Source organism: Nomascus leucogenys, chromosome 5 (genome assembly GCF_006542625.1).
Source record: "Nomascus leucogenys isolate Asia chromosome 5, Asia_NLE_v1, whole genome shotgun sequence".
Lineage (NCBI taxonomy): Eukaryota > Metazoa > Chordata > Mammalia > Primates > Hylobatidae > Nomascus > Nomascus leucogenys.
In genome coordinates this window covers 136,469,046-136,496,123 of record NC_044385.1, presented here as the reverse complement: position 1 = coordinate 136,496,123, position 27,078 = coordinate 136,469,046, and the positions used below count along the sequence as shown (strand labels likewise).

At 44.4% G+C, this 27,078-nt stretch overlaps 1 protein-coding gene across 2 annotated transcripts in view; it reads left to right on the top strand.

Annotated features, from left to right (window-relative positions):
* COL4A1 (collagen type IV alpha 1 chain) overlaps nucleotides 1-27,078 on the top strand; it is a 158,289-nt gene that overhangs the window by 90,689 nt on the left and 40,522 nt on the right. The window contains exons 4-25 of one of the 2 annotated variants that reach the window (XM_030813685.1): nucleotides 73-117; nucleotides 1,273-1,317; nucleotides 1,412-1,474; nucleotides 1,968-2,021; nucleotides 2,209-2,235; nucleotides 3,678-3,761; nucleotides 3,848-3,910; nucleotides 4,462-4,497; nucleotides 5,005-5,046; nucleotides 6,404-6,490; nucleotides 7,006-7,032; nucleotides 7,187-7,237; nucleotides 8,380-8,424; nucleotides 8,512-8,565; nucleotides 10,329-10,370; nucleotides 12,884-12,968; nucleotides 13,625-13,660; nucleotides 15,874-16,038; nucleotides 19,385-19,480; nucleotides 21,589-21,672; nucleotides 22,219-22,289; nucleotides 22,838-23,745. In XM_030813685.1, coding sequence (XP_030669545.1) covers nucleotides 73-117; nucleotides 1,273-1,317; nucleotides 1,412-1,474; nucleotides 1,968-2,021; nucleotides 2,209-2,235; nucleotides 3,678-3,761; nucleotides 3,848-3,910; nucleotides 4,462-4,497; nucleotides 5,005-5,046; nucleotides 6,404-6,490; nucleotides 7,006-7,032; nucleotides 7,187-7,237; nucleotides 8,380-8,424; nucleotides 8,512-8,565; nucleotides 10,329-10,370; nucleotides 12,884-12,968; nucleotides 13,625-13,660; nucleotides 15,874-16,038; nucleotides 19,385-19,480; nucleotides 21,589-21,672; nucleotides 22,219-22,289; nucleotides 22,838-22,879 — 1,344 coding nt within the window. In that variant the 3' untranslated portion in view covers nucleotides 22,880-23,745. Of the gene's footprint in view, nucleotides 1-72; nucleotides 118-1,272; nucleotides 1,318-1,411; nucleotides 1,475-1,967; nucleotides 2,022-2,208; nucleotides 2,236-3,677; nucleotides 3,762-3,847; nucleotides 3,911-4,461; nucleotides 4,498-5,004; nucleotides 5,047-6,403; nucleotides 6,491-7,005; nucleotides 7,033-7,186; nucleotides 7,238-8,379; nucleotides 8,425-8,511; nucleotides 8,566-10,328; nucleotides 10,371-12,883; nucleotides 12,969-13,624; nucleotides 13,661-15,873; nucleotides 16,039-19,384; nucleotides 19,481-21,588; nucleotides 21,673-22,218; nucleotides 22,290-22,837; nucleotides 23,746-27,078 lie in introns of those variants that run through there. The other variant, XM_030813684.1, reaches the window with a different exon arrangement.

The window sequence follows — 27,078 nt, the reverse complement described above, 5'->3', positions numbered from 1 at the left end:
GGTGGATGTAAGATTGCCCGCATTCTTGAGATAACAGTGATCAATGACAATGGCATTTCTATTCTGTTCCAGGGTGATACTGGAGAACCAGGACTACCTGGAACAAAAGGGACAAGAGTGAGTACAGTTGCTACTCACAATCGATGATTCCGTGCATGGGACAGGCCCGCTCCCAGAGTCGGGCACCTTTCCCCTCCTTTCTCCTGACCCTCGTCCTCCGTCTCCTCTTCCAGCTAACACAGCATGGGCAGGCAGGCGCCAGGCAGGCAGTGAGGAGCAGCCCATGACTCCCTGAGCCCCAGTCCTTCCCATGGGGCCTGTGCACAGGCTGAGCTCCTTAGTCCTTGGTTCTGCAAACTTGCTTTCCCCCATTTGTTCTTCTTCAGGAATCTCTTCTGGGCATACTTTAATTTGGGGGAAGGGGCAATTGATGATGCGTCCACAGTCATTAGACAGGGATGACTTCATTTAATGGAAGAGTCGTGGTATTTTCAGAGCCAGCGTTGCTCTTCCTCCTCTCCCCCTGTTAGTAAAGATGAAATGGGAGCAGAGTTATTTTGTGCATGGGCAGCCTTATGTTTGAAGGGATCAGCAGTCAGCTTTTTAAAAACTTATTTTTTTTATTTTTTTTATTTCAATGTTTTTTTGATACAGGTGGTGTTTGGTTGCATGGATAAGTTCTTTCGTGGTGATTTCTGAGATTTTAGTGCACCTGTCACCCAAGCAGTGTACACTCTACCTGTTACGTAGTTTTTGATTCCTCACCCCCTTCCAGCCTTCCTCCCACCTGAGTCCCGAAGTCCATTGTATCACTCTTATGCCTTTACATCCTCATAGCTTAGATGCCACTTATAAGTGAGAACATACGGTATTTGGTTTCCCATTCCCGGGTTACTTCACTTAGAATAATGGCCTCTAGCTCCATTCAAGTTGCCGCAAAAGACATCATTTTGATCCTTGTTGTGGCTGAGTAGTGTCCCATGGTGCATGGATTCCACCTTTTCTCTGTCCACTCATTGGTTGGTAGGTACTTAGGCTGGTTCCGTATCTTTGCAGTCGCGAATGGCAGTAGCGTGCTTTGGGTGTAGCATTGCTCCTGCAAGCCTAGGCTGTGCCCTCCTCTGCCTCTTGTGCAGAGTGCACTGTCTGCTTTGTGTGTGTGTGTTCTGACACCAAAAATGAGGGCATGACTCCATTAACCAGGGGGATGCAGTAGGAGGAAGTGAGGCTTCCCAGCTCTTCACTGACATGCTTTTACTTCCACCCTCACAGGGACCTCCGGGAGCATCTGGCTACCCTGGAAACCCAGGACTTCCCGTATGTATAGAAAATGCACTCTACTTCTTTTATGAAATATTTTTCCATCAGGCAATTTCCTATCTGGGTTACATTTTCACTTTCTGAACTGCAGGGCATTCCTGGCCAAGACGGCCCACCAGGCCCCCCAGGTATTCCAGGATGCAATGGCACAAAGGTAAATCCAGAACCGAGACCCTCCTTTTTGCGTGTGTTTACGTAATTTTGCATATTAAGGAGTTAGGTAGTGTAATTCTGTTAACAGAGTTTTATTTGCCACAATTGGAAAGTTACTTGTCTTAAAGTTTGCTTTATTTGGTAAGGAAATACAGTTTTCCCATATTTAGTGTACCAGAAAGATACAATTGTTCCTTGCTTTTTTGTAGACTTTTATCCTAAAATTGCATTTAAGCACGAAAGTTGTTACCTATAATCATTTACTACATTGCATAAGAAAATGCTGTTATGGGCCTTTGTCCCTATTAATGATACTATCAAGTCTATTTCTTCTTTCATAAAGTGGTACTCAGTAGCATAGCTTGTGACAAACTGTTTTTAGGAAATGATTTTAACCAACAAATGAAGGGTAGGGCAGAGTGACGCATGCGGTGTCAGGGCTGATGTGTCTGCCATGCACAGTGCGTATGAATGATGCTCTGCTGTCTCCCCAGGGAGAGAGAGGGCCGCTCGGGCCTCCTGGCTTGCCTGGTTTCGCTGGAAATCCCGTGAGTAGAGGTTATTTAGGGCAGAACTTCTTTCTTTTAGTTATAACTTCTCTATTTTCATTCCATTTCCTTTTCTTTCTTTCTTTGCTTATGTTTTAATAACTTATATATAATATTATATAATAACAACTTTAATGCTAATGATATTTTGAGAAAACAAAACTAACACCAAAACTTTCTTTTTTAGGGGCCACCAGGGTTACCAGGAATGAAGGTACATTTTAGTTTATTTTGCTTTATTGGATTCATTACAGGGAATCTGTTTAAACAAAGTGCCATAGAAACACATTTCCTTTAAACCACTTTGGCTGATCGATTGTTTCTGAACACATTTCCCTAAACTCTGTTACATTGAAAGACTGTACAAGTAATACACAAACTCAGATTTTCGACTCTAACATTCAGACACTTGGCACAGCTTCTTAATGGGGAATAAGCAGCGGAAGGAGGCCTGGTGTGGTGGCGAAGGCTCACTTCACCCAAACTGGGGAGGCAGATGGGAGAATGGGGCTCCCTGGGTGCCTCTCAGACTTCCCAGGAGGGAACCTGGGAGAACCTTTCCCAGGCGGGGTGTTGCTGTCTTGGGGCTCGGCTGCTGGCATCAGCCCAACCTCAGACTGTGCAGTCCTGTAATGTGTGGGCTGTGCTTGGGCACAGGGCAGGGACCTCGGGCATCCGGGTGTTGGGATCAGCCCTGTCAGAGGGAGGCTTACAGGTCTCAGCAGCTGCAGTAGAGATAACTGCTTACCTGGATGAGGCTGAGAGTCCCTGTGCTCCTGTGATTCAGAACACGTAGGAAATAGATCCTCATAATAGCCCTGTGTGTTAGCATGCTCCAGAGACACAGAACCAGGAGCATGTGTGTGTGTAGCCAGAGAGAGGAGAAACTGCTTCTAAAGCATTGGTTCTCATGACTGTGGGAGCCGGCAAGCTCAAAACCTGCAGGGTGAGTGGGCAGGCCAGACACCAGGGAAGGGGTGGAGTTGTAGTCTTGGGTCCGAAGGCGGTGTGTGGGCAGAATTCTCTCTTCCTCCAGGGAGGTCAGTCTTTTATCCTGTAAGGCCTTCAACTGGTGGGATGAGGCCCACCAGCATTATGGAAGGCCATTTGGCTTATTCAGAGTCTGCTGATTTAAGTGTTAAGCTCATTTTAAAAATCCCTTCACAGAAACATCTGGACTGGTGTTTAACCCAATAATGTGGCCTAGCCAAGTTGGCAGATAAAATTTACCATTACGCCATGCTTTTATAAAAGTATTCATCCTGAGCCTTTTCTCAAAAGAGAATTTTTGTTTTGTGAGAAGAGCCTGCGGTCACACAGTAGTCTTTCAACCAGAGACAGGGGCCCTTGTCTAGAGTTGGGGATGGTCCTGTGCACAGTGTGGCGGACCCCTTTGTTTAGCCGTCTCTACATTCAGTCCTGGCTGTGGCTGAGTTGACCATGCAGTGGTTAACGCTGGTCATTAAGATGGCAATCATGATGGGAGAGATGGCCAGGCTATTGATTTCCAGTGTAGACGGGGTCTAAATCCCAGACTTAGGCTAGTCCTGTAACAGTAATCTGTGCCAACTACTCAATGAGTACTCAATGAGTTTTCAGTTTCTTTACATGAATGTCAATATTTGCAACTTTCTATTTTCTTTTTTCATCCTCTAGGGTGATCCAGGTGAGATACTTGGCCATGTGCCCGGGATGCTGTTGAAAGGCGAAAGAGGATTTCCCGGAATCCCAGGGAATCCAGTAAGCATTTGCCAAATCATTATGAACATGTGCCACCTCACCCTCCCCGTTCGCATCTGGACTCATTTCTTTCTCATGCATTCTAGGGCCCACCAGGACTGCCAGGGCTTCAAGGTCCTATTGGGCCTCCAGGATTTACCGGACCACCAGTAAGTTTTGGGGGTGTCTCTCTGAGGCAATCATTTAAAAAACAACTATATTGAGGTGTGAAAATAAATAATAATTTAGTAAAAACTTTACACAGTTGTGGTCGCTCTTAATTTGGACATGGCGGAATCAGCTTCCCTCTTATTAAACGTTTGGCTGGCATCCCGGTACCCGTATACCCAGAGCTGTGGGAAAGGGATGATGATAGTACCATAAACTGATACCCTGAAACAAATAATACAGTCGTGGTTGTAGGGGCTGGCTGGGTACCACTGATCGTCACAGCCTGTGGGAGTGAGTTCAAAGATGGACAGGCAGGCTCTGCCCCGGGTGACTTCACCAGGGAGGAGGGGAGACGGATTGGTATTGATATGGTCACACCTGAGGGTCCTGCACCTGCTAGGAGTGGGGAGGGAGGGGAAGCCCAGGAAAAATATTTCACAAATAAATTATCATGTTGACCAGAGAATCTTGAGATAATGTCAGCCTAAAGAAGGGCTTAAAGCTCCCTAGAGTTGTGAATCCTATTTAATTAAAACGCTCTCTCTCCCAGGGTCCCCCAGGCCCTCCCGGCCCTCCAGGTGAAAAGGTAAAGGTTTTTTTTCTTTTTTTTGTTCTTTGGGATTAGTATAAGGCTATCATGAAATTGCTATAGCTCATTCTTCTCATTCTTTCAGTCTCTGTAAAAAAAGTTGGAAAATTAACACTATCTTTATCTAACTATACCTTTAAGTATCTATCATATATCATTTATTATCTATTGATTATCTATCAATATATTGATCTTTTCTTTCATTCATCCCTTAGTCAGTACTTTGGAATCACTGATATTTCCCTTAGTTTTCTAACACAAGAGTTTAAAAACTGTAAATTTTTAAAAAGGTCTTTAGACTTTTTGATCAGTCATACTTTAAAAACTTTTTTCATAGACATTGAATACAGCATGATTGTTACTTTCTGGAAAATTTTATGAGAGTTATGGGACAAAGCTATTGCCTGAAATCTACCATCTTACTGCATTTTGTGTGAGGTTTGTAGAATGACTTTGAACAAAGTAGACAAGTCTAATAATGAGAGCCTAATTTTTAATCCACAGGGACAAATGGGCTTAAGTTTTCAAGGACCGAAAGGTGACAAGGTGAGTGCACATTGCTCTGGGGTGCTTTCATGTCAAAAAGCACAGTTCTCACCTGAGAGTTCCCACCTTTGGATCAACGTTTGGACTCTTACAAGTATAGTTACTCTTCTCTGCATGTTCTTGCATTTGGTAGTGTTTTCCTTAAAATGCCAGCATTATTGAATTTATTCTAGCTTATTCAATACGCTAGAATTTATGGAAGTGCTCTGTGATCTGACAAGCAGAGAACAACGAGGCTAACTCCAATTATCAGTACAAAGAGTTCAATCAAATTCTTCTTCGTCAGTGATGAGGTCAGACCTAGGATTTATCAGAGTCAAATTTAGGACTTGACCATTAGATGCGTAACCCTGTAAGCCCTGCAGAGTGGGAGTCCACTGCCAGGAAATTGGGACTAGCACGGTTGGCAGTGGCCCCTCACCACTGGCCTCTCTTCTCAGAGGTGGGCATGTCCAGGGCCACCAACCAGGAGAATTAGGACTGGCACGGTTGGCAGTGGCCCCACACCACTGGCCTCTCTTCTCAGAGGTGGGCAGGTCCAGGGCCAAGTGGGTGTGGGAGGAGATGCAGTGTGGAGCCGGGAGGGCACAGACCACAGCAGGTGGCTTCATCCTGCAGAGAGGAGGCAAGTGGTGGGTCCCTGATCCTCTCCAGGAGTTTCCCTGAATCAGACCAATGAAGCAGGCACTGGCTAAGAAGGGATGCCTGCCATTGCTATAGCCAGCCTGTGGAAGGCCAGATTCTCCTCTGACATCCAAGCTGGTGGAGGCAATTACAACCAGAGCGCCCAGTACAGTGGGGCCTGGATGGATCTGGACGTGCAGGTGGCCTCTGCTTGCCGCCCTAGATTTTGGCCCAGTCTTTTCATAAACTTTGAAATATAGTGACTCTGAAATATATGCAGTTGTAATTTTTAGGTGTACCCAGCAGTTAGGATGCCCGAGGAGGGAGACTCTTGATGGTTGTCTTATTCTAGGGTTACCTGAAATGCCTTCTTTGTTCTCAAGCTCTATTAGGCAGTTTGTATTCCTTTCCTCCGCGCCATCAGAAGCCAGTATACACTATACAGGTGCACGCAAGTCCAGAGGCGTCTTGCAGGTGTTCAGATTCCATAGTTATTCCTGAGCTAGTGGCCGCCCAGAGAAGTGAAATTTTCCTCCTGGGTTTAGATACTTGTTGTATCATCTTCCTATTGAAATGGGATTTTCCGCAGAGACAAGGATGATTAGAATAGAATAGAGGATAATTACATTTTAAAAATAGGTGTTTTATTTTAGGCTTTTACCTCTCTCTGCAATTTTCCATCTCTGCATAATTGTTTTCATGCCTGATTAATTTTACATTTTTGTGTCGACAGGGTGACCAAGGGGTCAGTGGGCCTCCGGGAGTACCAGGACAAGCTCAAGTTCAAGAAAAAGGAGACTTTGCCACCAAGGGAGAAAAGGTTTGAATGGGCTTCATCCAGTGAATACTGATTTTCTAATTTTGGACAAATTCCAAAGGACAAAGAGAAAATGGGTCAAAACTCAGTTTTTCCAACCACATTCAATCCTGATCTGGAAAATAGATTTATAGACTGTTCATTCCATAAAATACGAGCACCTTTGAGAGCAGAGGCAGCTGGAACTGGGTTGGTCCAAGCCTGATCTGAGGCTCACCCCGCTGGATTAGGGCTTCTTAAATGTGCCCCAAGTTGGAGAGGGCTTGGTCAGCAGGAGGGAGCCGGGCTGGGGGGCACTGGGAGGGCAGAGCCAGTCATCATGGGTCAAGCATGATAAACCCTGCCCTGCTTACATTTATACCAGTCAATGCCGAGTGAGTGCTGGAGATCAATGTGAATTTCTTTGTTAATATATCAGAAAAAGGTTTTTTTTTTTTTTTTCTGCTGTGTGTTAATGCGGCATATAACAACTGATATAGCTGTTTGATAGTGCTGATCTGTCTCTTGAATTATTTCAGGGCCAAAAAGGTGAACCTGGATTTCAGGTGAGTGCTCAATTTCCGCCTATCCTTTTTAGGTCAAAGACCATAAAGTACAGATTTAAGTTACAAGCTTATTTTACCTTAAGTTTAACATTTATCTAATTTAAATTTTGCTTAAATAGATGAATAAATCTCTTTGTCTTTTTGTTCATTTAAGGGGATGCCAGGGGTCGGAGAGAAAGGTGAACCTGGAAAACTAGGACCCAGAGTAAGTGCTTTCCAAAGTCCTTTTATCATAAAACAATTCTCCTTCCATACTGAAAATCACAGATTCACAGAAACACAGGAACAGAGAAGGCTTGTAGGGACTTCTAGTTTATCCCTTTCGTGCCCCAAAGGGCTTTTCTGAGACTCTTCCTGAGCTATATCAGTTGCAAGGCCTCCCAGGCAGGCGAGGTCCTTCCCTGTTTAAGGATCCGGCACTGCAGGTGCCACCACTGGCTGTGGAAAGAGGCTTCTGAAGAGCCCTGGGCCATCCCTGAAACCTTCGGTCCTGCTCTATCTAAGAGCAGCGGGTTGGTTGGACTTTGCCACCCAGAACACCAGACTGTGTTTGCACAACCACAAGGCTGAGAGGCTGAGTTGCTTTTCACTTTAGGGATGGTAGTGACGTGAGACTCACCCCACTGCCAGTCAGCTGGGATGGTTCTGGTTTCTACCTGGAAGCAACACGCAGAAACCTGCATTAAATGAAGCATTTGCATAAGCTTGCAAATACTCAGCTGCCAATAGGCAAACTTCTCTGATTAGCTTTGCTACCAAGATACAATCATATTTTAGAAAACTTGTAGCTCATCGGACTCCGCTCTTTAAAGATGGAGTTCTCTTATATTGTAACTGTTTCATAATTGTTCATCATATACTATATTACTTCTTATTGTGGTATTGTCAACTTACGTAGAGCCCTCATTTACCTTGCTCGTGTTTCATAGGAGAGACAACATATTAAGCTATCTGAATCAGAGCTTTGGTGTTATATCCGTTTTATTATTATGTATATATATATATATATTTTTTTTTTTTTTTGAGACAGAGTCTCACTTTGTTGCCCAGGCTGGTGTGCAGTGGTGTGATCTCGGCTCACTGCAACCTCCACCTCCTGGGTTCAAGTGATTCTCCTGCCTCAGCCTCCCAAGTAGGTGGGACTACAGGCACCCGCCACCACGCCCAGCTAATTTTTGTGTTTTTAGTAGAGACGAGGTTTCGCCATGTTGGCCAGGCTGGTCTCGAACTCCTGACCTCAGGTGATCCACCCGCCTTGGCCTCCCAAAGTGCTGGGATTACAGGCGTGAGCCAATGCGCCCGGCCTATTATTTATTAAATACTAACGTTTACATCTTTATTCTACAGGGAAAACCCGGAAAAGATGGTGACAAAGGGGAAAAAGGGAGTCCCGTAAGTGTTTCTCTGTGATTTTTACAAGCAGGTTCACTGTTCCCGCCACTGGCCTCTGACGGTTACTGCTTCTCTCTTCGGTTTCAGGGTTTTCCTGGTGAACCCGGGTACCCAGGACTCGTAGGCCGCCAGGGCCCGCAGGTAAACGCTGGCACTATTGTGAGCCTTTATCTTCACTTTCCAATTCAACCCAGAAGTCTGTTTATTCTTTCCTAGAATAAAGGACTCTGTACTCAAGGGAAAAAAATTATTTATGCTTCTTCTGGGTAAAAACACAATTTAGTGGTTTCCTTTATGTTCATGATTTTTTTAAAAATAAAAATATATGAAATGTGCCACTCATTCAAATTTTTATATCTTTTTTTGGTAGTAGATTATTTTTTTCCTGATCATAAAGCAATAGAAAATACAGAAAGATATCACAAGGTAAAGAAAGCTTACCTAATTTTTTCTATTACCTGTTCAGAAATGGCCAGAGTTCACCTTGTTCCTGTGTGCATACACAAGCAGGCAGTTTTTAAAGGTGGTAGTGAACAACAATACATCTTGCTTTTTCATGTAATGATAGAAGGATGATATATTTCAATGGCCATCATGTAATTATGATGTGAACATCCATGCCTTTTGTTGTGTGGTATTTAGGCCATTTCCAAATTTGTATGCTTACAAGTATTTTTGCTCACTTGTCTGGTCATTTCTCTGCCAAATTCCTAAAAGCATAATATTGGGGTCCACATTCAGACACTTGTTTTGAAATTTTTGCCACATGCAACCGAATTGCCCCAGAAAGTCCTTCTGCCAGACTAGGGCCCTTTTAGTTGGGGAACTAACTAAAAAAAGAAAAAAAAAAAAATCTGAAAAATATTTGTCAATCTGACAGGCAGAAAAAGAAACCTCATTATTGCCATTATTGCTTTATTTTTCCTCTCTTAATATGAGACTAGGTAATGTAAATGTTTACTAATATAAGAGATAATTTTGGAATAGTCATCACCAATGGCAAATGGAAAGCTTCGGGGAGGGCCTCAGTAGCCAATGGTTAATCTATTAAAGCCAGGGACAAAAAGAAGAAACCCTTGGCTGTAATTTTTTGAGGAAGTAAAATCCTGTAAATTTTAAATGGTAGATATATTTAGAATATAGTGGCTAAGATATTTATGTCCTCTAGATATTTCTGAAATTCTTCTGGTATTCATATAAGAAAAATCAAAACATTCAATTCTTGTTTACTGCCTTAATTTAAAAGGAAAATATATACATTCATGGTATAATGTACATATCTTTGGACTATTTAAATCATTATGATGATGTTTATATAAACATATTTGATATGAAAGGGTTAATTTCTTTGAGTTTTTCATCTACTATGGATGAGATTAAATCTTAAAGTGATCAGAATTCATCCACTAATGTTTTCAGTTAATATTAGATTTTACATTATGACTTCCAATGCAAATTTGAGAAAATCTTCACCTAAAAACATCATATAAAATGATTTATTTAAGAAAATGTATTTGGAAATCATGCTTTTATATTATTTTATTTCATTTCTCTTTTTAAAATTGAAAAACCCTGGTTGCCAATTCCACTCATCAATGATTCTGTTTTCCGAGGAAGTGTGCAACTGACCGGACAAGTATCTGGGCTTTTGTAAGCAGAATAATTAGCGCCCAACTTACATTTTGCAGAAATCTTTATTTTCATGTATCATGCATATGCAAAGCAAAATGAACTCTATTCATTTTTGTTGTAATCATCACAGAATGAGAGATATTAAAGAGAGAAAAATAGTTTTAATGTACTGTAGGCACACTCTATTTTACCAGAAGAAATGTTTAATCTGCTTTCTGCAAGACAATCTTTGTAGTAAGAATATGCAAGGAAAGTTATTTTTTCTTTTGTAGGGAGAAAAGGGTGAAGCAGGTCCTCCCGGCCCACCTGGAATTGTGAGTAAGAGTGCTGTCCCTGGGTCTGTGAGAGCGCTGGGGGAAGGAAGGAGAGGACCCTGGGTCTGTGAGAGGGCTGGGGGAAGGAAGGAGAGGACCCTGGGTCTGTGAGAGCGCTGGGGGAAGGAAGGAGAGGAGATGCAGGGCACATGCCCACAGCTGTCTCTAGAATTGCATTTGTTATGTAAAGTGGTTCATGCTACTTGAAATGATTTTCTAATTTGTTGTATGGAGTTTAGTATTTATTATTTTTATTATATTTTGATAATTTCTGCACATCTTTAAATCACTGAAAATGAAAAGGTTTGCACATGAATGAGAATATTAGCAACATATTTGACTCCTTTTTTTTTTTGAAATGGAGTCTTGTTCTGTTGCCCAGGCTGCAGTGCAGTGGTGCGATCTTGGCTCACTGCAACCTCTGCTTCCTGGGTTCAAGCGATTCTCCCACCTCAGCACCCCGTGTAGCTGGGATCACAGGCACCCGCCACCATGCCCAGCTAATTTTTGTATTTTTAGTAGAGACAGGGCCTATGTTGGCCAAGCTGGTCTCGAACTCCTGACCTCAGGTGATCCACCCACCTTGGCCTCCCAAAGTTCTGGGATTACAGGCGTGAGCCACTGTGCCTGGCTTTGACACCTTTTTTAAAAAAACATGGTCTGCCACATTTTCTTAATCCAGTCTATCGTTGTTGGACATTTGGGTTGGTTCCAAGTCTTTGCTATTGTGAATAGTGCCGCAATAAACATACCTATACACCATGGAATACTATGCAGCCATAAAAAATGATGAGTTCGTGTCCTTTGTAGGGACATGGATGAAACTGGAAAACATCATTCTCAGTAAACTATCGCAAGGACAAAAAACCAAACACCGCATGTTCTCACTCATAGGTGGGAATTGAACAGTGAGAACTCCTGGACACAGGAAGGGGAACATCACACTCTGGGGACTGTTGTGGGATAGGGGGAGGGGGGAGGGACAGCATTAGGAGATATACCTAATGCTAAATGACAAGTTAATGGGTACAGGAAATCAACATGGCACATGGATACATATGTAACAAACCTGCACGTTGTGCACATGTACCCTAAAACCTAAATTAAAATAAAAAAAAAAAAAACATGGTCTGTTAAGGAAAATTTTTGTAAGAGAAACAGGTCATCTACAATTTAACTATCCTGGTAAAACAATTTTTATTTTTGCAAATAACATTTTACTACTGGTCAACATACATATCTTGCATACTTGTCAGTGATGTGTGTGACATTTAAAAATGGGCATTATCATGTTTGCACATATCTTCATGGTGATCATTTTCAGTGTCCTATCAGAGAGTTGTGCTCTAATTTTTTTAGCCATTTTGCCCCCAGACTTTTTTGAAATAATGAAAATGTTACCGTTCTCTCCTTTGCTGCCTTCCTTGCAGTGCCACAGGTAATGAGTTCACACAGCCCATTTTATTTATAGATTTACATTGAAGGGTTTTACTTTCATTTTTTAACTGACAAAAATTGTATATATTTATGGTACACATCATGATGTTTTATATATATAACTTGTGGGATGACTAAGTCAAGCTATTTAACATTGGCACATTTTAATGATATCTATCAATTGATACAAATGAATTATATTTTAAAGGTAATACGCAAAAGTTGACTTTGTCACTTATCTTGAATTTCATTAATTTAGAATCAGGGTCAGTGAATTTTCTCCTTGTTAGTGAGGCAAAAGTGCCTCTTCTTGTCTTGCGACCTTAAGGAAGCGCCTACTTTTTTTTTTTTTTTTAAGAGTGTTCCTCTCATAATACCCTGTAAAGTAAAACATTCCATTTATGGCTTGTATGTACAATTAGAAATTATAAATCTAAGCCTCCAGTTGATGTTACTCCATTTTTACCTCACTGGAGTGTTACAAAAGCTGCTGCCAGGCAAACGATTACAAAACGAAGCAGAACCGCCTGCCTGGCAGGATCCTTTGCAGGGATGGTTACAGCATGTTTATTCCATATGCTTTTGTTGTTGTTGTTGTTTGTTTGTTTGTTTCTTTGAGACGGAGTCTCACTCTGTCACCCAGGCTGGAGTGCAGTGGCGCCATCTCAGCTCAATGCAACCTCCACCTCCTGGGTTCAAGCGATTCTCCTGTCTCAGCCTCCCAAGTAGCTGGGATTACAGGCATGTGCTACCACGCCCGGCTAATTTTTGTATTTTTAGTAGAGTCAGGGTTTCACCATATTGGCTAGGCTGGTCTCGAACTTCTGACCTTGTGATCCACCTTCCTCAGCCTCCCAAAGTGCTGGGATTACAGGCGTGAGCCGCCATGCCCAGCCTATCCCATATGTTTTAGAGGCTTATCCCCTTCCTCCTTGTCCGCTACCATTGCTGCTACTTCACTTTCATATTTCTTGAAATAAAAACAAATATGTACATTTCTTCAATCATACTGCTTTACTATACAGGACTAGCCACTCCCATGCCGTGGGATAATCACCTTTTCCTTCTCGATTCAGGTTATAGGCACAGGACCTTTGGGAGAAAAAGGAGAGAGGGGCTACCCTGGAACTCCGGGGCCAAGAGGAGAGCCAGGCCCAAAAGGTAGCTTTCTTGCCTTTTCCCCCCTCCTCCTCCTCCGCCTCCTTCTTTCCTCCTCCTCTTCCTCCTCCTTTTCCTCTTCCTCCTCTTCCTCCTCTTCTCCTCCTCCTCCTTCTCTTCCTCCTCCCTCCTTCTCTTCCTCCTCTCCCTCCTTCTCTTCCTCCTCCCCTTTCTCCTCCTCCTCTTCCTCCTCCTTGTCCTCTTCCTCCTCTTCCTCCTCTTCTCCTCCTCCTTCTCTTCCTCCTTCCCCTCCTTCTCTTCCTCCTCCCCCTTCTCCTCCTCCTCTTTCTCCTCTTCCTCCTCCTCCTCTCTCTCTCCCCCCCCCACTTTCTATTTCTTCCTCTCTTTTTTTCTAGTTTTGACCTGTGTTCCTCCATATTTTGGAAGCATCTGCAGGCCTTGCAGGACTGTCTGTGACCAGGTCTTCTCCAAGTTCCTATTTCACTGTCACAACGGGGTTCAGGAGCCCTTCGCTGTAGCTTTGAGAGCAATGCATTTCCAGAGTGGGGGTTCGGGTGGTCTCCCGCTCTGTTTTCTATGTTCCCTTTGGCCATGGACGCTTATCAATGCACCAAGCAAGGCTTTCAGTAGAGAAATAAAAAGTGTATACAAACGGGTGAACTGTTCTGTTTGATCCAACACTCTCTTTCTCTTTTAAGGTTTCCCAGGACTACCAGGCCAACCCGGAGCTCCAGGTGAGACTCCTTAACTGATTTGTTATAGCATACTTGCACACCTTCCGTGCTGTTTATATTCTGAATATATAATTTATCATGAATGTTAGATATTTGCACACAATCGGTAGCAATCTTATTACATCTTTTCTAGTGATGAAAGCAGAGTAGACAAGTGCTTGTAGTGGTCACTTTTGCAAGTGACCGCTTAGCATGTTAATGAACATGTACACCTTTATGTCTCTCCTAGGGATCCAGATCTAGTCTGCCCAGCTCTGATGTAACCCCACCAGAGCCAGCCTGCCCCCTTCGTTTCCCACAGCTCCCGCTGAGCAGGGCCTGTCTTTCCACAGAGCCCCGATTCTAGCACAGTCAGGCGCCTTCCTCCTCAGCGTCCTGACCACTTTCCCCTCTCTCTGGGATGTTCCCCAGCTGGAGATCAGACTCCAGGGTGAAACCCCTTCCAGCTGCTGTGCCAGCCCCACCCTTGCCTCCCTGGACCCCGGGGCTCCTCAGGGTGGAGTCATTCTGCAGTCACTCCAGACGTGCCGACCTGTGTTTCCCGGCAGACTCTGCAGAGGCTCGCTGTTGTCTCTGTGCTTATGTGCAGATGCACGTGTGTACACATGTGTGCATGTGCACCTGTGGTATTCTCCCAGGTCCCGGAGCTGACTCAGTAAGCATCCGATAGAGACGTTCACGTGCCCTAGCGTTGCCACACAACGGAGTGTTCACAGCCTTTACACTTTTTGCTTTGTTTTCAATGTTTACATTTATTTTTGTTTTTATCCCCCTTTCTTGTTTTATATATTTTTCCTTTCCAGCTGGTCTAAGTTCTTGCAGAGCCCCCTTTTTTCCTTTATTGGGAACAGACGACACCCCACACAGCCCACGCCTGCCTCAGGGCAGGGCCTTCGTCCACTCCTACTTTCCCTCTTCTCTGTAAAAACTCTGAATCTACCGTTAAAAGCATCTCTTTTGTCTCTTCTTAATTCTTGGATTCTCGGGAATGTGTGACTTCACGTCTCCTCGCAGAAGCCTTGTTTACTGTCTACAACCTTTTATCTAATCCTTAGTGGTCTCTTAACCCAGACACTTGATAAAAAGCCATTGAAGTTGCTCTGGCTGGAGGAGTTACCCACGTCCCCCTCCCAAAGTCCCTGTGCTCCTCTCTGTCCAGCCCTGCCCTGGGCTCACCTGTGGCCTTGACCATCGCCTCTGCCCGCCCCCAGCTCCCTGACCGTCCTCCTCATCGTGAGGGTCTGGTTGGCCTCATGCCCAGGTAGTTCCTTCATTTTCCTCTCCATTAGACATGCTGCCCCTCCTCCTTCACCACTCAGGAAGGGCACACAGTATTTTGCGGAAGCCTACAGGGGCCACCCCTCAGGGCCCTTGGCTGCCTTTGAGCACGTTGTACTTGTGGCTTTTCTCCCCAGTGACGGGCTGGATGTCTCAGGCTCTGTGCCCCTTCAGTCAGCCCTCTTCTCTCTCCTCTCCATGCTGTTCTTCATTCCTGCCAAGTCTTCCTGTGTCCTGTTTCCCTTGACTGTCCTTTTTCTCACACTCTCCTCATCACAGCCTAGTGCCGGGAGCAGGAGCTGGCGCGTCCCTCACGGGAGCAGCAGAGCTTTCTCCGTGCAGCCTCCTGCACCACCACTCTCTCGAGCTTTGTGTCCGGCCTCAGCTCTCCCAGGGGCACATGGTCTTATCCCTTACGGAGTTAAAGTGGCTGAAGCTGACCTGATATGTTCACACCTAATGGCTACTTTGACTTCAAACCCTTTTACAGAACCATCTTCTGTGTCCTTAGTTTTAATTTTCTGCTCTTTCCTCTAGTTTGCCAACCCAGTGACCATCCCTTTGCTTCTGGTCCACTTTAGCTTTGTTGAGTGACATTTCTATGCCCTCATTCGCCAAGTAGAAATGCAGTGCCCCCTCTGCAGCCTTTTTTAAATATGTGGGGAATACTATTTGCACTGAGAGAAACTCACAGATTTTAATATATACATAATGAGTCCCTGTTCCTTGAAGTTAATTTGTAGGAAACATTTGACTGTCAGCATGAAATGGCAAGACGCCTGCCAGCTTAATGTGGTTTTACATGTCTAAAGCAGTTCCCTTTTCAGTGATGGTCTGGTTGGATTTTTACCTTGAACAGAGTTAGGAGAATGCGTTTGTGCTGTAGATACTAAGCGGCCCTGAGGTTACTGATGTGAGCTTCTGTCTGGTTGCAGGCCTCCCTGTACCTGGGCTGGCTGGTGCCCCTGGCTTCCCTGGTGAAAGAGGAGAAAAAGGTGACCGAGGATTTCCTGGTGTACCTCTGCCAGGACCAAGTGGAAGAGACGGGCTCCCGGGTCCTCCTGGTTCCCCCGGGCCCCCTGGGCAGCCTGGCTACACAAGTGAGTTCCCTCAGAAATGGTTTAATATGGGGTCCAAGCAGACACTAGGGTGCCAGGCAGACCCAGGCTGGGGGCTGTGATAGTCCCCCACAGCCAGAGTGTAATAGAAAGGCGTGGATTCTTCTAATCATTCGTATTCCTCTAAGGGAATCTTCACAGAATTAACCATGCTACAAAAAGCAATAGTTAAAACTTAAAAATAAAGCTGGTATAAAGGAATAAATAACACGTTAACCACCTCTGAGACTCTTGGCATCTAAAGTTGAAAAGCAAACCTGTTGAGTTATGTAGTTTTTATTGAAAACAGAATGCATTCTTCTTCATCTAGAGATACAAATGAATACTAGGACACACACACACACACACACACACCCCAGAAACAAGGAAGGCAGGATTACATGGGGAAAGATTACATTAGTAAAGTCCAGAAAAGCCAGCTTTTATTCCAGAAAAGCTGAACATGTAACATGGAAGTCTTGACTCAATTAAGATGGCCCCGTGGTCCCAATACAACACCAAAGCAAACTCGAAGAAAATCTCCGAGGATTTAAGCCAACCTGTGCAATGGGAGTGTGTTCAGATACCTAGAGCCAGCCTTTGGAACCTGCTGGATCAAAACCAAGGTGTGCTCTGTGGGGCCCCTGAAACATGAACCCTCTGTGGGGTTGATTGAGAAAGGATTCACGGGCTTCAAGTCCCAGCAAGATTTATTTGCTAGAATTCAAGCACATCTTTATGAAAGGGGCTTCTCATGGATGAGGCCACTGTAGGGGGCTGGGCCAGGACTAGATGGAGCCATGGATTCCAGCCGGGCAGCTTCGATGGGGAATGTGATCTGCATGAATTTGGGTAGGAGAAAGAACAGATCATATGTGACTTTGGGGAACTTTTCTCCTCTGCTCTTGTGATTATGTGAAACATGGGAAATGAAGATAAAATATTGCAGGCCTGGACACACTCAATCCAGAGTCTCCTTTTCTCTGTGTGTCTAAGAGAAGGTTGTGAGCCTGACCAAGGGGCCTTTGGGTTCCGGATTCATTCAGCAGGGAAGGGAGTGCCTCGGAGGCAGCAGGCAGGGATCTAGCAGTGGTGACAAGACTCAACAGATCCTGCTGTCCTGGAACAAGTATTCCATGGGGCAGACGGGGGTTACCCAAGACAAGGGAATTCTCAGGAATGCAGGAGATGATAAGTCCAGGGATAAACTTCAGCAGGAGAGTCAACAGAGGGTTCTGGGGTGGGGAGTGGGCAGGGGATTGCGGTTTTAAGCAGAGTGATTTACAAAGACATGAAGGGGGTGAGGGAGCCAATGGTGGGGAAATCTGGGAAAAGGACATTCTGTGGGATGTTGGTAATTTTGCAAGTGATGAAATATAAACACACATCATGTAAAAATATGAAATTTACACTCTTGTTAATTGAATGGGATGTGTTAGCTGAACACATTGTAATATTTACTATTCCAAGTTTTCTAGGTGGCCTTTTTAGTCCACGTAAATTAAGTAATTCCCAATCACAGAGTATGGAGTAAATAATTTAGAAATGAGATTTGTATTAAGATTTATAATGTATGTTAAAGACGCTACATCTTAAAGCCATTGCTACCTCAGGACCTATCGATAGAGCATTAACCACGCAATGCAGCCATTTCCACATCTAAGTTGTGCCACTGCATTCTTGTCTCAAGTGGATACAGCGAGCTCTAAACCATCTGTGGCTGCAGGTACCCTTGATGAGAAGGCATTGTAAAATGTGAACTCTAGACTTGCATTTTAGAACTCCCCAGAAATAATCACTGCATAAAATGAATTTAAATGGACTTTGGTGAGGATGTACCATTGTTTTTTTGTTGTTGTTGTTTTTTGTTTTTTGTTTTTTTGTCAGGGATATGAAGGGATTCTGGTTGAACTGAAGCAGGCAGGAGTTATGTTCTGGAAAAGGAGTATAACAGTTACATATCTCTCAATATTCATGAGCATACATTTGTAGAGTCAAGGAATTAGTATACCCTAGGCTCACAGGGATGAGAGATGTGGGTTCTTTCAGTAAAGTAATTTAGGGGCTGCTCTTTGAAGCATAAACATGGAGTCCACTTTGTCTAAGACAGATGGTGCCAGCTGCACCAAGGTCGAAGGGCTAATGAGGAGCCAGGCAGGACCAGAGTCACCAGGAGCAGGTCCCTAGCAGTGGCCGTGGGGGGACGGATGGTGACCCCACTCGGGCTTTCTTTCCTCTTGTGCTTTGTGGGGAGAAACTCAGGGAAAGACACATAAGCACATAAGCAACAAGCAAAGCAAAAGCACCTCCTCCATAGTTCCTACACAGCGGAAGCTAACTTGTTCTGCTGAGCTCTAAACCAAGTCATCAAACAAGGTGTGGGCTCTTTTTAGGCATTCTGGTTCTAGCAGGGGTGGGCGAGCTGGAGAGTTGACCTTGGTTAATACATCCAAGCCCGAGGGAGGGCCCCACAGCCCCACTCCACACCCTGGGGCCCTTCTGTAGTCGGGGACTCGGGGTGTCCAGGTGACAGGTGAACAGAGACCGCCTTTGACTTTGTCATTAGGAGAAGACCCTGTAAGGGAGAGGGGAGGGCCTTCAGTGCTGGTGCATGAATGTTAGGGTTATGCCTGGGCAGAGATGCTGGATACCAAGTTGTTCACTGTGTCTTTTTTCTTCAAGGATCTTGGGGAAGGAAATATAAACTCCATCTCAGTGTGTATCCAAATCATCAAACAATAAACAATACTGATATTTTTTACTAGAACCTAGGACAGATGGTGTGTACATTACTGCAATTTATTTTTATGCCTCTTTACATAAATGATGCTCAGAATTGAATGTGAACAGTTTGAGGCATTTCCTCACTGGCAGTCTGCAGCTCTAAAATAATGATTAGTTTTGCTGTAAATTGGGTTAGAGGGGGAAAAAAGGAAGAAAATTTTTCTAGACTCAGCTTTGACTTAACAGACGCATGACCCTGGACAAATCACTTAACTTTCTTGAGCCTCAGTTTCTTCATCTGTAAAATAAGGGTGATGGTAGGCACTTCGCAAGATGAAATGCAATAGTGTACAGGACAGGGCTGATGCACCTACAGATACTTCAGAATTTGTGAAATAGAAATGTTGGCAGTGATGGCTTGGGATGGTGAGTGGCTGGTGGGTGGTGTGTGGTGATTATGTTTTGCAAGTGGTGGATAGCCTAAGATGATTCTGAAACAAACTAAAGCTGAATTTCTAACACTTATCAAATAGCCTAAAATATTTTGGTTGTATAATAGAGGTTGAGTTAGGAGAGGGTAAAAACACTTAGCTATGATCCTGTAACTCTGAAAACTCAATTTCAGATGGAATTGTGGAATGTCAGCCCGGACCTCCAGGTGACCAGGGTCCTCCTGGAATTCCAGGGCAGCCAGGATTTATAGGCGAAATTGGAGAGAAAGGTAAGAAATTTTGATTTTTTTTTTAATGGTGGTTGTGTCTGTGCATATGATTTTTTCCCACATACTTACTGGCTTTGGAGCCAAGTGAGGGTGGGCAGAGTTAGGGTGTAGGTTCCTTTTATTTGGAACCCTCTTCAAAATCTATTCCTACAATAAGCATCTTCTGGAACTTAGTTGATAATCTGGGAGGGAAAGGTGGAGACAGCCCTGAAAGTCAGAGTTTTGCCCTTTGTCCTTTCCGAGGACCGTGAAGTCAGTCTTGCTATGGGGGGTGTGGTCAGCAGATAAAACTCAGACTGATTTGTTACTGCAATCTTTCCATTCAGTGTTTGAGAAGAGACTTCTGTTATCAAAGAATGCTCTTCCCTCCTTCAAGTCAAAAATCTGCACATGGAATGCTCACCAATTCTTCTAGTGGTGTTTGCATCATCAGTGTGAGCAAATCTGCCACTGATGCATTAACCAGCTTCACTCTGGGCTCTCGGTTCCATCTTTAATCTTTCCAAGTGTTTGCCTTACCACCCACACAGGACACTTATTTATCTCTTCCACCGTCCTGGACACAGAGGTGGATTATCACTGCATCAACAGTCCTGCCTTACAGGGGAATAAGCAATGGATATTCTGATATTTATATGCCTGTTAGTAACCCGAGAGTAGGACAAATAGGAGGCTGTCCCTCAAATCAACCCCACTGTGTACCATTTCTGCCTGTGGACTGTAAACACGTTTTAGACTTCAAACGTGTAAGACAGAAATGATGCATGGAAAAGTTTCAGCCAGCATCTTAGAATTCTGACAGCCACATACACTGCGGGACCTGAAATGGAAGTGATCTTGGGCATCATCACAGGGGTGCCACTGATCTGAGTCAGTGTACAGTTTGGGTTTTAATGAGTCTCTCTGCTCTAGTTACCAGGTGCTCAGTACTTTGTGAGACGGGCTGTTCCATTTTATGACAGATCCAACGTCCAGAGGTTCTTCACACTGCAATCTTAGCTATCCATGCCCCAGATCCTAGGAGAAGCACCTTTCTTCTCGAGTCTTCCCATTCCTCTTCCGACTCCATCATCTGCTGGGAATGCACCTTGTCTCCCCACCCACCTGAAGCCTTGCGAACAGACACACCCACGAATGCCCCAGTGCCCAGAACTTAGCTGGGTTCTCAGCTGTGTTGTACCGTGCCCCTTCCACTGATGGGCTTCTGGTCTGCCTCCTAAAAGAGCTCGAAATGAAACCATGTGCCTGCTCCCACACTTCGGGGGCATGGCCTACCTGCACTGTCCCTGTTTTACTTCTGACTGAGGGGCATCCCAGGGCAGAGTGGGCAATAGCAGTGCCTGCGTGGGGCTGCCAGCCAGGGCAGGGATGGGAAGAACATGGCCACGCCGCCTCGAGGTCCCCGGCATGGGCTTCTCTATGAGCACGTTTTGCTCTGTATTACGCCTGATTTGTGCCTAGAAACCAGACATTTCAATGTTTAAGACACAGGAATAGCTAAGACAATGTAAGGTCTCTGAGCCTGGCTTGAAAATCAAGACTTCAGATGTTAGAATTTCCAAAGAAGAGCATCTCCTCTCTTTTTTCAGGGCTGCAGTCTCTCTCCTCTTCTGTCCTGGATCACATATGTGTTCTTGCTTTTGTGGCTTCTTATTCCCAAGTCCACCAACCAGTGAAGTCCATGAACTGGACTAAGCACTCAACCAAAGAGAAAGCGGATGGGTAGTTTTCACATTACAGACAAAATTACAAAAGTCGAGTCTTTTCAGGCTGATAGGCACAGTTGAATTTCTGGACCACTTTTTACTGAGGCAGCCCCTGTCTTTTCGCTGGGAGAAGAACTTGGATCTTTAAGCTGTGCATCTGTGGTCACATGTGACGTGTGCTGGGGGCAGTGGGCCCGTTCATTGACAGACAGGGACGTGCATTTGACTGCAGTTTCCACCCGTTAGCAGAGAGCCGTCTGGAGGAGCCATTCAGTCACTGAGCGAACCTAAGTTTGGATGTAATATGTTAGTGATAGCCTTGCCTTTTTCTGTTCTCTCAGTGCACTGCGGAGACTTCTGGTCACATGTTACATGTAAACACCTTTGTGTTTTCTTTTTTAGGTCAAAAAGGAGAGAGTTGCCTTCTCTGTGATATAGATGGATATCGGGGGCCTCCCGGGCCACAAGGACCCCCAGGAGAAATAGGTAAGACCCACATGTGAAAAGGACCAGGTCAGAGTTTGCTTTGATGTGTTGGCCTCTTTCCTGTGAAAGGGATTTCACTCCATGAAAGGCCTGATTTTCTGCAGCCAATCCTAGAGCATAATCAGAAGAATGTTGGGCCCCACTTCCAGGATTTGTCCACATTGCTGGGAATGACCAAGATGGCCTCGTAAAGATTTCCTAATAAAAGACAGCAGCATAACAGTTCCCTCCATGCCACAGATTCTGTTATCTCATAAGCAGTTAATGGAATTCCTGCTTTTCCCTTTAAGTGGTCCCCAGGTGTGTGGGCAGGAGGGCAGGGCTGGGGTGCTGGAAGCATTCCTGCTTCCGCGTGTACATGTGCGTCGGGTCAGCTATTCCCTTTCTGAGTCCATCTTGGGCATTTTAATTATTACTCTCTTTGGATTATCCAAGCAATCATCCACTTCCTATACAGATTTTTATGCTTTTGAGTCTTAAGAAAAGGTTTTGAGAAGTATCTCATGAATGCTGTGTTGCTGTCTTTTTCCCTGTCTCTAACGAAAGGTTTCCCAGGACAGCCGGGGGCCAAGGGCGACAGAGGTTTGCCTGGCAGAGATGGTGTTGCGGGAGTGCCAGTAAGTAAACCTGTCTGAGTTCATGTACTTATCAGAAGTTGCCACCAAGCACATCAACCGAGTTGTGTCGTTTTGCATTTGCAAACATTGGCTTCTGCCTTGTGTGGGAGCTGGTAAGTGTTGCTGTGTTGAGCTCTCTGGAGTGACTCCATGTGGCCCTCGTCTCAGGAGAATGAGTAAGACTGTTACCTACAGAGCCCAAATCACTGCCGCCTTTCTTCTCACCTGGCCAAAATTTTTTCGGCTGCTGCCGGCCTGTGTTCAGGTGTGGCTGAATGGGAGTGTGTCCTTCCTGCAGGGTCTCTGGGATTTCTTGAAACAAATGGTGTCACAGGAGCCACCCCCAAGCAGCCACAGTGCAGAGCTGAAGTGCTGTCTGTCTGTGTTACCAGTGCTGGTAACATCACATCAGATCATCTAAAAGCTTGTTAGTCAGTAGGTTCAGCATCAATCAAGGAAAGCAGAACTGTTTCCCTCTGAGGATTTGAAATATGTTTTTATTCTTCTTCTTACAGTTGAAGATTTCTGTTACAACATCTATTGTGCAGTTGCTTTTTCAAATCCATGATGAAATATCTGGATCACATTGACATGAAACCTTTCAATGGAACAAAATACCAGCTTCTTAGCTTTTGTAGTTTGTTTTAAAAGAGTACATTAAATAGAAGAGCATAATAATAATCTTGAATTTTGAAGGACATTATTTTCTTGCATATAATGACTTCTGTTTCTGAAGCTTTTAAATCTCAAGGCGTTGTTCCTCTCACATTTTCTTTGTTCTTCTGAACTTTGCAAGCATGGACTGGTTTCCACAATTCCTTTCATTCCCTTTTTTCTTTTTGTAAGATATTGAAAGTCAAATTTCAGAATTATTCATTTCAGATGTAGCTCTTCAAATTTTTTAATTTTTAAAGATACTGCTGGAAGCTTCTACAAAAGAAAACCAGGGCAAAAGTGAGTTGAAATAGCAATGACCCAGCTGGAATTCAGCAATGGTTTTCTGCTTTTGAAGTTAGATCTTGGGCTTTTGCTCTCCAGAACTTCGCTGGTGCCTGGGGAGCTGAGTTAGAAGTTGCAATTGTTTAAAATACATCTAAATAAATTAGAAGTTCAAATAACTGGGTAGCCCTGACTGTAGTGGGGATCAAAGACAGAAGAACTTTGAAGGAAGCAGAAAAGGACGTTTTTAACCTCTATCCACCGCTTCATCTCCTGGGCTTTCCTGGTGGACTTCCCGCCTCAACTCTGGCTGAAGCTCAGTCTAGACAAATCTAATAAAAGACAGAAAAAGAGGAAAGAGGTGAGAAAGAAGGAATATTGAGGAAAGATCATAATATAAAAGAAAAGAAAGAAAACATACAACCCCAATTCTACTCCTTATGCCTTCATCAGGAGCTCCTTTCTTTCCGGAGATGGAAAAAGTCTCTAAAAATAAATTTATGGGTAAATAATTCAATGGAGAAGTTGGCAATTTTCCTTTTATTGGAAGCTGTATTTGAAGCTCCATGATTTAACTGGCTCAGAAATGTGGTTCTGTTATTTTGAATTTGGCTAGAGGCTAAAAGAGATATCCATAAACCAGCACACAGGAGAGTAGATTAAAATGTGAAAGTGATGAAATGTTCTGATTTTCCATTTGACTTAGATAGCATTTCTGTGACATTTCCTTTCGAAAGCCAAGTGTTTGATTTTTGGGAAAGAATAATGGATCACAAAAGGCCGACTCTCCGAGCAGATTGATGATGCCCAGGTTGGTCTGAGCAGGTTTCATGCTTCCAGGTCACTGGGAGGATGAATTGAAACTAACACTCCCTGACTTCTTCCACAGTGGCACCACTTTTTAGAGGCAGACAGCGTAGGTGTCAGATTTTCTCCAATTAACGCAGCCAATGCCAAATTTTCCAGGCAGTATTTGAATCCTCAGCATTTATTTTCAGGGAGACGGATCAAAAGACCTTTGAACTACTTAGAATCAAGAAGTTCTGTGGCAAAGAAACCACACGAGATGTCCTAAGGTCACCAGTGTCACTGTTTTAAAAACCCAGATTTCTCCCATAAATAGAATGATGGCGGGCAAGGTCGTCATTGTTAAAATAAAAAATTATATTTTCTCACCCTAAGATCACAGTATTGGGGAGCTTTATATTTTTAGGCTGTGAATAATCACCATAAAATAATGTAATGATGTTTTCAGGTTGAGAAAAATATACATTGGTTATAATTTCTTGCACTAGTATTTTTTAATGGATGAATATTGCCAGTTGGATGTATACTTCCTCCAGTATCTCTTTTGTTCTGGATGCCAAGGATACAGAGATAGGAAACCTTGGTTCTACCCTCAGAGCCCTGAAATGCTAGTGGAGAGACAGCTCTGCAAATAGACTGTCCTAATGAAGCAAAGTGATTTACAGAATGAGGACCAGAAGGCAGCCTGGGCTCACAAGAAAGGCTGCGTAGAGGAGGCTAATTTTAGCTGGGACTGAAGGATGCATAGGAGCTAATATTAACTCAAGAGAAACAGTTTAAAAATCCCACAACACCTTTCAAGTAAATAACAAATTTTCTATGACTCTCTGCTACAATTTCTGGCAGGTGGCTCATAGAAATAATTTGTTGCCTTTCCTGGGACCCAGAGCAAATAGACTGGGTGTGTTCCACTTTTCCTGAGTAGATCCAAGTGAAGTGTCCCAGGTCATAAGGGGCATTGGAGTGCAGGGCCAGCTCAGACCACTGGTAGCCGTCCATGAGAAGCTTCTGCCATGACAGGAGCGTGCTACATCAGCACCATCTGATCTGGCAGCTGCTGACCAGTGGTGGCTGTTGAGTCTTTGAAATGCAGTCACTGCTGGGTACGGTGGCTCACACCTGTAATCCCAGCACTTTGGGAGGCCGAGGCAGGCGGATCACCTGAGGTCGGGAGTTCGAGACCAGCCTGACCAACATGCAGAAACCCCGTCTCTACTAAAAATACAAAATTAACTGGGTGTGGTGGCGTATGCCTATAATCCCAGTTACTTGGAAGGCTGAGGCATGAGAATCTCTTGAACCTGAGAGGCGGAGGTTGTGGTGAGCCGAGATGGTGCCATTGCACTCCAGCCTGGGCAACAAGAGCAAAAATCCGTCTCAACAAAACAAAACAAGCAAAAAGCAAAACAACAAAAAACAAAAGCAAATGCAGTCACTGTGATGGAGGAACTGCGTTTTGTGTGTTACTTAATTTAACTTTCCAAGTCATATTGAACAGTGCAGAGAGTTGCTGCCGACTCTCTCCATACTTCTGGAAGCCTGCTTGACGGGACCGGGCCAGGAGTCAGTGCATTCTGGTTGGCATGGAAGATGGAATGGGAGGCCGAGCAGCTTCTCCCGTTCCTTAGCCTGCAGTGTTTTAGCTCTTAGGAAGCAATTCAGGCAGGAAAGCAAGTCTGCCCCATTTAGGTTAGTCCCACCTTTGCTGTTTGTTTGACTTTGAGCAGGACACAGAAGTCCTTCAAGCCCTGCCTCTCCCCCTGTGTAATGGGCAGATTTTACTAGCTCATACCTAACTCTCCTTAGCACTCCAGAGGCACAGGCATAAGGTACAAGTTTTGCAGCTGGAAATGCGTAAATGTGGATCCCAGTTCCAGCACTTTCTGGCTGAGTAGTCTTGGATCTATCAGCTCACTTCTTTGAGTATCAGCTTCTTCCTCTGCTACGTCCTGGTTTCCATGTTTTACTTGCAGAGCTGCAATAAGGGTCAGAGATGCTATAGAAAGGATGGTAATGCCTAGCAGGCTGGTAACCAATGCTAGCCATATTTTCAGTCTAAAGATTGGGCAAAAGTGGTCGACCAACCACTTCCTTTGAGAAGCACATAGCATCTGTACACACAGAAGCGTGTGCATGTCAGTGATTCATATATATCTAAGAACCTTCTGAAAGGAAGTTTATGAAAAAGCATTCACATTAAGTGAATTGTGCCAGAGTTAAAATTCTGCCAAGTCAGCAGGGAGTCTGAAGATGCCTTTCTCAGGCCTAAGTGAACAAATAAATGGGACAATTATTGGAAACATTTTCTGTTTTTCTTGTGAAACCCAAGTCTCAGGATGCTGGAGGAGAAACCATTGGTGGGGATGGGTGTTCTTTGCAGATTTAACTTTCCAGGAACTGAGCAATGTTCTAGTGTGAGTCTCTTGGGAAAGTCAACTTGACTCTGCTGACTCAACGTAACTCATTATCGAGCTGGCTCAGTGCCCACTCCCAGAGTTTCCTCTCTCACTGGTGCCCTGGAAGTCCTTATCTCTTCTGGAATTCTGGGCATGAGCATAAAAGGAAACCTGTTCAGTATTCACAGGAGTATTCAGCACTGGCCAGGAGGTGCTGACGGGTGGCTCACTGGGCCCAGAAGCTGGAGAAAAGGCTTCTGCATGCCAGTCGGGCTGAGGCAGCAGGCAGAGCTGAGGACAGCAATTGTTCTTTGAGTCTGTCCATTACTGAAGCTGCACAACGAACCACACATCAATCAGCACCTCCTGACAGGTGCTGCGTGTTCCTGTGAATGTTGAGCAGTTGTTAGGGAAAGAAAACTCCTGGAGGAGAGCTGGGTGCCCAAAGCCACACCATAACTCCCTCTGCCCCATCCAGGTCTCTGCTTGAAATACCTAATTTAGGTAAGTGTTTTTAAGGAAATCACATGCAGCAGACCAGGGCATTGTCACAGAGCTCCTGGTTTGCCTCTAGAAAATGAATGATGAGGCATGAGTGCATGACCATTTTCAAGAAGGTGGCTTCTTGATTCTGTGGTTGCTTGTGT